This window comes from Acartia tonsa, chromosome 4 (assembly GCF_053477335.1).
Source record: "Acartia tonsa isolate MP-2025a chromosome 4, ASM5347733v1, whole genome shotgun sequence".
NCBI lineage: Eukaryota > Metazoa > Arthropoda > Copepoda > Calanoida > Acartiidae > Acartia > Acartia tonsa.
The window spans coordinates 46,911,879-46,923,743 of NC_137263.1; the positions used below are offsets into that span (position 1 = coordinate 46,911,879).

The window sequence follows — 11,865 nt, forward strand, 5'->3', positions numbered from 1 at the left end:
AAGAGATTTTTTTTACTGTTTGATGACCTTTACTGTCCTTTAGCATCAAATTAAGTTGATTGGTCTGGTTTTTATCAAAAGCTTAACAACAAAAATTATGAAATTATATATAATAAATCAAAATTGGGAAACTTAACTCCATAAATTAAACTTTTATTAAGATATTTTTTTGTAGTCAGACAATTTATTTTAACCTTATGATTGGCAAAAAAGAAAAAGTAAATTAAATAGTTTAAAACCGAATCTAAAAAAAACAAGTTTAAAATCATATGTAGACGTGATAGTGCCCGTAGCTTCTTATGCAGAATATTGCATTTTTAGTTATACCCTGTTGTATGCCATGTTGTAATAAAAATATGTTTTTTTGTCAGGTTCTAGGGGTTTCGTCAAATTCCATTTTGACCCTAAAATATTAATTAGGCACTTTTCTCCTCATTCCATTACGAACTTTTAGAAGTCAGTAGAGTCTAAAAGAACAATACTTTAAGAGTTACTAGCGAAACCGCCTCTAGCCTCTAGGGGCTTTGCCCAAGAGGTAATTAAAAGTCAAATTGGAGATGCAACCACTTATTTCGAACATATTTTTAAAAAATTGGGGGGGATTTTTTTTGCGGTTAGGGTTGTCCCGCCCCCAAGATAATAGCCTAAAACAACCACAGGACCAGTAGGTATATTCCCTGAAGTGTAGAATCTGATCGGTTCAGTGGTTACCAAGATCTTAAGGGACAGACGGACGGACGGACAGACGGACAGATGGACAGACAGACATCGTTCTACTTTGTATTATAGATAGGTAAGCGTTTCAGAAAAGGCTAATAAGTCCAAAGAAATTGTGTTTAAGTGAATATGGCTATAAAATACAGAAGCGCAAAAAAACATACTTAAAAATGTCCAAAAGTACCTATATTATAAATGTTTAAAAAGGCGAAAGGGTGGGACAGTTTTTAAAGGAACTACTGGGATAAGAGGGGGGGGGGGGGGTGGTGCATTGCTTTAACATTCTGAAAAAAAGGGGCAGTCAGGGGGCGTGCATAAGGGGGGGGGGGGGGTCGAGTAGATATTATCTTGAGTAGAACAAGATAATAGGCCCAGATTAAAGTCGAAGCAACTAGGAATCATAAGAGCAATTGCAAGCATTGTAGTTATAAACCATCTTACAGTAGTGAATATTGCTACCAAATATGTTTAAACTATGCCATATCAAAAGACATTAAAATGGCCCCTTACTAATGCTATTAAAGACTCTTGGAAATAATAGTAAAATTAATGAGAATGCCCTAGCTATAAGATTAGCTAGAATGATTAATGATTTTAAACAAGGGAAAAATTGTTGCTATTTTTTACTTAATTTCTGCCTTTAACTAAGAAGTAAAAGTTGACCTATTAAAATACTGTATTGCTCGAACTATGCCCCGTTCCATATAAACTAAACCAATATAAATCTAAACTATCTTGACCAGTAACACACACCTATACACACACACACGTACAAAGCACCACCTATCATAACTTGCTTGCAGGGAGGGAGGGGACAATGGGCTGTTTATTACATTTGTCCCCAAAGTTTTATAATAATCTTAATCGTTGACTCAACAACTTTAGCGACTATTATTGATTTTTAAGTGGTTGGTTCTTTAAGTTGAGTGTCCAAACTTTTCAACTACTAATTTTAATCTACAGAAGGGGTAATTTTGTGTATCATCATTGGGGATGTACATTTATTTGTCGGCCTTTGTCTTATCCCTTTTTATCCCTGACTTGCATGTGAGTTTGAGTGTTTTAATGTCTATGTTTGTGTGTGTGTGTGTATGTGTTTGTGTTAGTGTGTGTATGTCTGTTTGTGTATCTGTGTGCTCGTCTCAAAATTATGGTTGAATAGTTAAAACTGTGCAGTTGACTTGATAACACAGGGCTCCAACCACACATACCCCACCACCGCCCTAACAAGAACAATGTTGCTGTTAGCCATCGGAGGAGTGATGGCTCTTATGCAGGGAGCCGTGGCTCAATACTCTGGATGTCCGGAACAATATGGAGTACAGACATACCCCCATGACCAGTACTGTGATAAATTCTACCTTTGTGTCAACGGTAGGGATACGTTTTCACAATTTTTTTGGGGTGGGGTCAGTTATTGTTGCATAAAAGGTATTTCAGACCAAAGGCGTGCAGTGAATTTGAGGGAGGAGGGGGGTGGGGGGCTGAAGAATTTCAAAAGTCAGTGTAGATTAAAGCAGGGAGGGAGGAGACATTAGGCTGTTTATTACATTAGTCCCCAAAGTCTTTTATTATTATAACATTTTTTATTTGTTAGCTTAACAACTCTGGGGACTTTTATTGAATATTGATTAGTTGGTTCATTTAGTTTAGTGTCCAAACGTTTTAACCTCTAATTGTAATCTACATAAGGGGTAATTTTGTGTATCATCATTGGGGAATCACATCAATTTATCGGCCTGTGTGGGGTCCTATCCTGCTAGGGGCTCTTCTAACATTTACTTAATTAATTAAACCAACCAAAAATGTACATTTTGCTTCTTCAAAAAGTATATTTAAAAAATTTAACCCTACTTCATTTTTGGTTAAAACTTTGCATTTTAGGTACCTTTTCCGAGCAGACCTGTGCCAACGGCCTGGTGTACGACGGACACGGCTACGTGCACAACCACTGCAACTACAACTGGGCAGTTGACTGTGGCAAAAAGCTGTACGACGACACCCCGATTTCTTCACCCGGATGCCTGTACCAGTATGGTATCTATCCTATCGGCGAGGGATGTCAGACAACTTTCTTTAAGGTAATCATAATCCTATAATATAAAGCAGTAAGCTTTTTTGTCTGGAGCTAAAGATCTCGATAACCGCTGAGTGAAGCTTCTTTCAGATGGTTTTAGGTTTTTTTTTCTGTCCCTATATTTTTTCGATTATAGAGCCTGTAGATAATAGGGGTGCAACTGTTAGTTATACATAAAGACTTTTAGGTTTATTATTAAGAACTGAATTAGAAAACATTTAACAGTTTATAAAAAAAATACATATTAAATGCATACTAATCGTTTTAGCTTAAGATAGTTATAAAATTAAAGAGACGCTTAGCTTTTAGTGATAGTTTTCTTACTAATATCATTTGAGAAATAAACGATGAAAATGAAAGCAGTGTATCATATTATCAAAGTCTACCGCCAAGGTTCGTTTCTTGGTCTAACTTCGCTTTTATTGATGTTTTCATCTTAGTTGAAAATACACTTTTTTACGACGGGCGAAGAAATTAGGCCCAATTAATATTTAGAGCCAACTCCTCACTTCCCCCCCCCCCTTACTCTTTGCATAATCTGTAAGAAAATTGGTCAAATCCCGTTACTTGGAGCAACAAAAAACACTTCATAGGAGCAGTGGTTGCTATTCAGCAAATTAATTCCATTTGAAATCAAATATTTTGAAGGGAAAGAGTTGGCGTAAAACTTGTTTTTTAAAGTAATTGAAGAGAAGTGAGTAAGAAGGGGGGGGGGGTGAAATAAGGGAAGGGGGTTGTGGGGAAATTTTCACCTAGAGTTGTTTGTCAGAATCACATTCCCTTTTCCATGCTAAGGAGAGAAGGTTAATATAGCAAAGTCATCAAATTATGTTACTTGGCTGCTTTTTGCTCTTTAATTTAGCTTTTTTTTTTAGAAGAGTGGCATCTCTTTTAGTATCCAGTTCCCTCACTGATTGACTGACTCACCCATTTACTTAAAATATTGTATAGCACTATTAGAGTATATGCTGTGGACCTTAAAGTCAAAGCTATTAAAGCATATCTGTGAAATTTTAGATAACAACCTTTTTTTAATTTCCAGTTTTGAAATATTTTCTATTTCATGGTGTAAATAAATTGACTATCATGTACTTTTTTATTAGACTAGTTGCTTTGCCCAATGCCTCTAGGGGAGTCTGGGAAGCAAAATAGCCAAAACAACCATAAGATATGTATAAAGCTTCCCTGAAATGTAAAACCAATATGGCCGTTTTTACTGAGATCTTTAGCTTCAGACAACAAACCTTTCTACTTAGCATTAAAGGATTTTACATTAAAACGTTTTAAATATCTGTAACCTATTTCTAATTCAAATTTCTTAGGGGGAGAGGTATCACTCTCTTACTCTCTATAAGTAAAATATATGTTAATTATTCTTTGTTAAATCATCTAGGCATCTATGACTATTTTCGGTCTTGTGTTTTATAAACCAAAGCAACTCTTTCGTGTATTTGAAATCCATGAAAATCCAATCTAAAATTTTTCTTTGTCAAATCTAGCCTAGTGTATGTATAAATAATTAGGGCAGAAGTAGGTGAACTGAAGCCTGGCATTTACGCTTTATTAGCATACTGTTATTTTCATTACATTCACGAATTATTTGGGAGTTTCCATAAAACAGTCTACAAATTATCCCACAAATGCTCTCTCTAATATTAAATCAGTTCTTTGTGATAATCGTTTACTTTATTTCTCACCTCCAACACAATAGAAAAATGGGGTATAGTCCTTTCCACGACATCCCTCCATAAGGGGCGATTTGTCGTATTTTGAAAATGGCTTTTTATAGGTTATTTTAGGTTAGGTTAGGTTATATTGGGTTAGGTGATTGCCCCACAGGGTTAGGTAATTGGCCCCGCAGGGTTAGAGCCCCCCGCAGGGGCTAGAAATAGGAGAAAACTTACTGTGAAAAATACGAAGAATCGCCCCTTATGGAGGGATGTCGTGGAAAGGACTATACCCGAAAAATGTTACGCCTTTACTTTAATTATGATTTCCAAGGAGTCACCATTTTAAGAAACATGCTAATAAATCGAGATAGCATTAAGAATGTAACCTGTTTAAAATGGAGAATATAGCGGTGATCCCCAAGTTTTTTCTTATTCGTTGGCTTAACAATATTGGGGAATTTTATAAAATTTTTATTGGTTGGTTCATTAAGTTGAGAGTCCAATCGTTTCAGCCACTAATTGTAATCTACAAAATGGGTAATTCTTCGAATCATCATTGCATTTGGCATGTCCATCAAATTATCGAGCATTGTCTTATCCCTTTAGATTCCTTGTTGTTGCTACACATGCAAAATAGGATTTTCAGCAGACATGAAAAAACACCATTATTTGTTATAGATCAGGCTCAATACAATTTCTTTGTCTCACAGAGTGGTTCACTTTTAATCCAGGGATGCAGGGATTGGAAAATGGCTTGAAAAGTAATCTGTCCCATGGAAAAGTTTTTTTATCGCATCATATTATAGCCAGATTTCCGTGAATATTGAAATAAAAAATTATATAATTATAACCAGTTTTGTTAGCCCCGAGGGGCCAAAATTGGTGTTAAATTTATAATGTTTATTGTAATATTGGTGGAGAATTGTCAGTATTACGATGCTATACATACTTTTCCAGTATGGCTGGTTCTAATCCAGCGGGTATTATTCGGTTACTGAGTTATAAATAAAGAATAAAGAAAAATGTAAAAGTTAGCAACTTTTCGATTACACACAACGTGATTGAAAGAGTAGTAATGCCACTAAAACAAGGATGCCAACATCCATATGAAGGATGCCACCATCCATAGCTCTGAAATGGCAGTACAAACGAACATTAACACTTGTAGAGTGTCAGAACTGAATGAGCAGAATATAAATATCTAAGTTGAAACTAAATTTTAAAAATGCAGGATACAGTTTAAGGACATACTTACATTTTTAGGATTTAATTATAGAGAAGCTTCGCTTTTAGCATTACACTATGTTGTCCTTTGAATTATTATTCCAAAAATCTGATGAATAGGAAAATTATATCACATTATAAAATTGTAGTGAAAAATATAGTGTTCCTACGCGTTCTAACTTGTATCTAACCGTTATAAATATAAGCTTGAAAACGAAAGGACGATTCTAACATGTCTAAAGTAACGAAAAGAGCTAACTGTTACGGACAAACTGACCGATCCTAATTATAGTAAAGCTTCGCTTTTAAAAATATAGATTTGGGACCTATAGATATTTGTTTGTGTTTCTGGTTAATGGTTCTGAGATATTTAACTCATCACCCTTCATTAATTTTAACAAATAAATAGATTATCAAATAATTAAATAAATTACTAGACAAGTCTCTCGCGAACCAATTACACAAAAAAAAGTATTCTAAAAGATATCAAGAAATTTTTCAAGTTTATGTTTTACCAGAATAATCTAAAAGGTCGTCTTTGACTTTAGAAATAACGACCTTTAAAGCTTAGGAATTTAGAAATTTAATGATCAATATATGAGTCATGATATACCCAGTAATGCTCAGGTATAAGCTGTATAACCAACAAGTGAAATGAATCTTAAATAGTATTTGGGGGGCAAATAAAGAGGTCGTCAATTTAATTATAATTGCCCCCTCAACGACAGTTGAGAACCATGTATAGGTTTCGTGATTTTTTTCCGAATTGATTTTGTTATTGGTGTAAGCTGAGCAATGCTGGACTAGATCATTATTTCTTTGGGCGTCCCTAGCCTCTAAAGCCATTTAAAAATCCAAGAAAACATTTTTTCTTGCCTAAAAATTATATGGAAGTATTGTTTTGGCTTTTGTCTATGTCGGGTGACAAAGAGCTAGCATAAAGACGGCCTGACTCTTATGTCCATGCCTCTAACAAAACCTAACAATTTAGTGTGCTGATGGAGTAGCCTATGAGACCCCCTGTCAGAAGGGCCTGGCCTACCACCCTGAGAAGCACGTGTGCAACTACCCCGACCAGGTTCCCTACTGTGAGAAGCAGAGCGAGGGAGTTGTTGGATTCAAGTGCCCCACACCTGCTGAACTTCCTCCCAATGCTGTCGCCAGAAGGTTAGATTTCAGAAATATTTTTAACTCAGCAAAAAACGTGGCAAATTTGCAGACACAAATTTCAACCTTTTAGGCTTTTGGGGTATAGTCCTTTCCACGACATCCCTCCATATGGAGCGATTCTTCGTATTTTTCACAGTAGCTTTTCTCCTATTTCTAGCCCCTGCGGGGGGCTCTAACCCTGCGGGGCCAATTACCTAACCCTGTGGGGCAATCACCTAACACAATATAACCTAACCTAACCTAAAATAACCTATAAAAAGCCATTTTAAAAATACGAAGAATCGCTCCTTATGGAGGGATGTCGTGGAAAGGACTATACCCGGCTTTTTTTAAGTGAGATGTAAGAGGCAAAAAACAAACTTTGGAGTATATTTGTGCTTTCCATCTATTATAGGATTTTTTGATAAATTATGTAATTCAAATAGAAAATTTTTTACTTAAAGGGAAGGAATCTATTGTTATTGTACTTAACCCGCCCTAATCCTGTATAAAATTGTGCATCTAAGTGGGTGATCCCTTCCCCCCAAAAATACAAAATATTCCATTTTAACCCACCCTAAATCTATAAATGTTGTCTTTGTGTGATTCCTTCCCCACTAGACATTATCGTACAGGTAAAATTAAAATAGAACAGTCATGATATGGTTTAGGTTATTAAAGAATTTAAAAAAAAAATTATTAAAAATTAGTGGGGGCATCTCCAGAGGTACTTAATTTTTTTGATTACCTCTTGGGGCAAAGCCCCTAGAGGCTGAAGGCGAAGCCTCTAGTTATACTATAAACTTTTATTTGTTTAGATTCCTACCATTCCCCCGTTTCCCTCTTCCCGGAGACCCAAGCGCGTACATCGTGTGTGTTGAGTACAAGCCCCGTATCCACTACTGCGGCGACAACAGCCTCTTCGATGACCAAAGCCTTACCTGTCTTTACTACGACGAGAAGCACAACCCTTTCTATTAGATGATCTTAAGCAATGTCTTGGAACGGTTATAGGAATCTATTTACTAATTTTCTAGAGACCGTCTGAAAACAAAGTATACCAAAAGAAAAGGATAGGTTCTTAGCTAGCCCGGAAAAAATGTTTCAATAATTCGCGCAGAATTTTTAACCTATCTTAAACATACACAAAACTCATTTTAAAGTTTTGTGATTTTGATTTGATAAAAATTTGAAAGGTCAAAAGCACAAAACTTTAAAATGCAGCAATTGAAGTTGTTGTTAATTTTAATATGTACCTAAATTAATTATTTATGTATCTTAATGTTTAATTATGAATAAATTTTGTTCATAGAAATGTTGTTCTTACTAAATTAATTCGGAAACATAGCTAAAATTATATTTTTTTTTTGGGGGGGGGGGGGGGGGAATTAATTCAGTTGTTGGTTCCAGCTGGCATTTTTACCTGTATAAAAAGTCAGTTTGAATATCGTCTACATACTTTGGTGATATAACAAGAACATGAAGATTTAACAGGTCAACATCCATTGTAGTGTGGTAAGCCGAACGTTTCAGCTCACAGGGTTGCGAGTTCGAGTCCAACGAGCCTTAGCCTTGAATTATTCTACCAAAACAAACTAGCAGGATTTAGTCATACAGAAATTATATATTTAACTGAATAATATTTACAATGAATGTTTACTATATATATACAACAGATTATAACAATGGTTAGGTTTGAAGGGGGTGTGGGACACAGGGGCTTAGCCCACGGCGGTAGACAGGCTGCGGGGGCAGCTGTGGTAAAAGGGGAGGCAGCGCCTCCCGGTTGTATAATTGCGTGAGGGGCGCGTGATAGCTGCGTGTTTGTGCCCCTCCCCACATTTAGGCAGGCCAGTTTGACCGCTGGATAGCGGGGTCACCGTCGGTCATGAGATAAATGGTGATATAATGGGATTAGTGCAGAGGGCTTGTTATGATAAGTCACAGCGTAGCAATTCTGTAAACTGCCCGTCCGTCTGGTTGTCGTATTACCACAACCTCCCCTTCAAGGGTTGCGGGGCTCTCGAGCCACCAGGCCTTGAACCTGGGGATACGACAACCTATGTCTGCGCAGGACAGGCTCTTCCTGGGGCACAGCCCGGTGGAGGACAGCTCTGGCTATACAGGCTCCGCGGGACACTCGCTGCTCTGTCTGGCTGTGGTTGGATATCAGCATTGTCAACTCCCGGTTGGCTTCCAGCCGTGGGTTAGCGACGGCCAAGCCCCGTCGTTGGAAATTTTGCCTCGTCTGCAGAACTAACTCTGTCTCGGCGGGTAACTGGACACGGAGGCCTAGGCTAACTCTGGAGGCTCCCAAGGGGGGAATAACGATGGAGGAAGGCGCATAAAATTCCATGGGGGCGCCTGCTTGGTCCAGGTTACTGGGCCTCCTAGCTCCTACTCGGATGGGGATGGCTGTCATCAACAGGGGGCACATTGCTTCAGCTTCGTCCTCTGGGGCCGCCTCTTCCATCGCAGTGGCCGCCTCTCCTCCTACAGGCTCGCTGCTGGCCGGCAGGTTCTCCATGTCAGTATCAGGGTTCCAGATGGCATCTCTGGGTGGCTCTGGAGCTGGCGGCGGCGGCGGTGGTTCGTTGGGTTGATGCTGCAGGTTCTCTTCTACCGGGTCACGATCCTGGCCGCTAGGCTGTGGGGCGGCTGCGGCTGGCTGGTACACTGGGAACTGTCCTGGGTCACTAGCTGGCGGCGCCGCAGCTCCGGCAGGCAGCTCGGTGGCATCCTCGTCGCCGTCCAGGTCGCCTTGAATGTCTGTTGGAATCTGATGGGCAGTTACATCTCCAGTGTATTTGCGCAGTCGGCCTACATGCGCGGTGACTTCCGAGATCCTGGCTGTTGGAGAGGCAGGTTTGATGACATAATGGATGTCTGTAGCTTGCCGCACTATCTTCCAGGGGCCAGTCCATCTCTTGGTAATCTTGGCTGCCTTCCCTGACACCAGGCGAGGGGCCAGGTACCAGACCAAGTCTCCAACCTCGTACTTGGCCGTGCCTTCGTAGGCGGCCGCACTCCTCCGGATGGTTCCCTCCTCTCGCTGCTGGATGGCGTCATACACGGCATGGTAGCGTTGCAGGAGAGCTTGGACGTTGGCTGGAACCGAGGCATACTCTGTGTCTGGCAGCCGGAGCACCATGTCCACTGGAAGTTTGGCCTCTCTCCCAAAGTAGGCCAGGAACGGGGTCACGCCCGTGGATCTGCAGGCCTTGGTGTTGTAGGCGAAGGCAATGGCAGGCAAGTGTGGCTCCCAGTTGTTGTCGTCTCTGTCTAGGAACAGACGCATGCCTGTGTTGAGCGTCCGATGGAACCTCTCCACTCGGTTGGACTGCGGGTTGTAGGGCGGTGGATGTGTCAGGCCAATCTCAAGCTTGGAGGCCAGCTCCTTGAATACCTGGCCGGTAAACTCCATCCCGTTGTCGGAGTGGATCTTCAGGGGGCATCCGAACGTGGCCAGGTGGCGGTGCAGCAGGGCTTCAGCCACCGTGAGGGTGCGCTTGTTGGGGATGGCGTAGAGGCTGACAAACTGGCTGAACCCATCCTGACAGGTGAGGATATAGCGGTTCCCAGCTGGGGTCTCTGGCAGCGGCCCCACCAGGTCAATAAACAGGACTTGCTGTGGATACCCCTGGCGGGAGGGCACATGTATTCCTAACTTCAACCTTTCCTTGGTAACCTTCTGGACACACTCAGGGCAAGTCTGAACCATCAGGCGGACGTCACGGGACAGGTTGGGCCACCAGAAATGCATGGCGACGCGGGCAATAGTAGCGTCCATTCCAAAGTGCCCGGCCATGGGGGTCCCATGGGCTAAAAAGAACGCGTCCTGCTGGAGGGCCGAAGGCAGCAGGTATCTTGTTCTTTCTCCTGTCAGGGTCTGGTCAGTGGTGGTGAGGCAGCCATGCTCGTCAAGTCCCAGGGCTGCGAAGCGGCTGGCGTACTGCTGCTCGTCTCGTTCCTTGCCGCGCAGCTCAGCCTTAGTTGGGGCTTTGCCATCGGCCACCCACTGGCGGACACGGAGCAGGAGAGGGTCCTGTGTCTGTGCTTCTAACACTCTAGCCGGGTCCAGTCGTGCGGCAGGGGGCCGGCCAGCTGCGGACTCCCCTAGCTGGCAGAGGGTGTGGATGTACTCAGCTTGCTCTGCTAATTCTTCAGCGGTAGCTGTCGGCATGTTGTCGTCCTCCCGGCGGCTGAGGGCGTCGGCGTTGGTGTTCTGGGTGCCAGGACGGTGGCAGACAGTGAAATCTAGGGCCGCTAGCTCCTCCTGCCAGCGAGCCACCATCCCTGTGGATGTGTTCAGCAACTTCATCTGCAGCAAGGCTGAGGAATCAGTGTTGATCTGGAAGCTGCGGTAGGACAAGATGCCGTGAAATTTCTGAATTCCATACATAATGGCGGCCATCTCTCCCTTCCAGGACGGGTAGCGAGTCTCGGGGTCGGTTGTCTTGCGCCCCACGGCGGCAATCAGCCTCTCCTTGCCGTCCTGGCATTGACTCAGGATGGCCGAGATGGCGCGGCTGCTGAAGTCTGTGGTGAGCTGGAACACCGCCGGCAAGTCAAACCTAGGCGGCGCTCGGATGGGGGCTTGGCGGAACTTGTCCTTGAGCTGTAGCAGCTGGGCTTCCATCTCAGGCGTCCAGGCCAGGGTCTTGGCCGTTTTCTGCCGATTCATCTCGTAGGTGAGGTCGGCATACTCTGGGATGAACAGGCGGTAGTATCCAAAGAACCCCAAGAGCGCCAGCAAATCCTTGGGGGTGCTGGGGGCCGGCCAGTCCAGGATACGGTCAATATAATCCTCTTGCATGGCTATCCCCTCACGGCTGAGGGTGTGGCCCAGATAATCCACCTTGGCTCGAAACAGCTTGGTCTTGGCTGGCTTGAGGCGGATTCCTCCCCTGCGGTGGGCTTCCAAGACTTCCCGGAGCCTAGCCAGGTGGGCCCAGGTATCCTGGTGAAAGGTCAGGACGTCGTCAAGATATGACTGGAGGTTGGCCGTACCTAATGGGTTTAGGACCC

General features: G+C 42.2%; 1 protein-coding gene across 1 annotated transcript; it reads left to right on the top strand.

Annotated features, from left to right (window-relative positions):
• Positions 1–1,474: 1,474 nt before the first annotated feature.
• Positions 1,475–8,152, top strand: LOC145317466 (protein obstructor-E-like). Its single transcript, XM_080158561.1, has 4 exons — positions 1,475–2,091; positions 2,602–2,798; positions 6,680–6,855; positions 7,656–8,152. The coding sequence occupies exons 1-4, from the start codon at positions 1,953–1,955 to the stop codon at positions 7,816–7,818; spliced, it is 675 nt and encodes a 224-aa protein (XP_080014687.1). The 5' UTR covers positions 1,475–1,952; the 3' UTR covers positions 7,819–8,152.
• Positions 8,153–11,865: the final 3,713 nt, after the last annotated feature.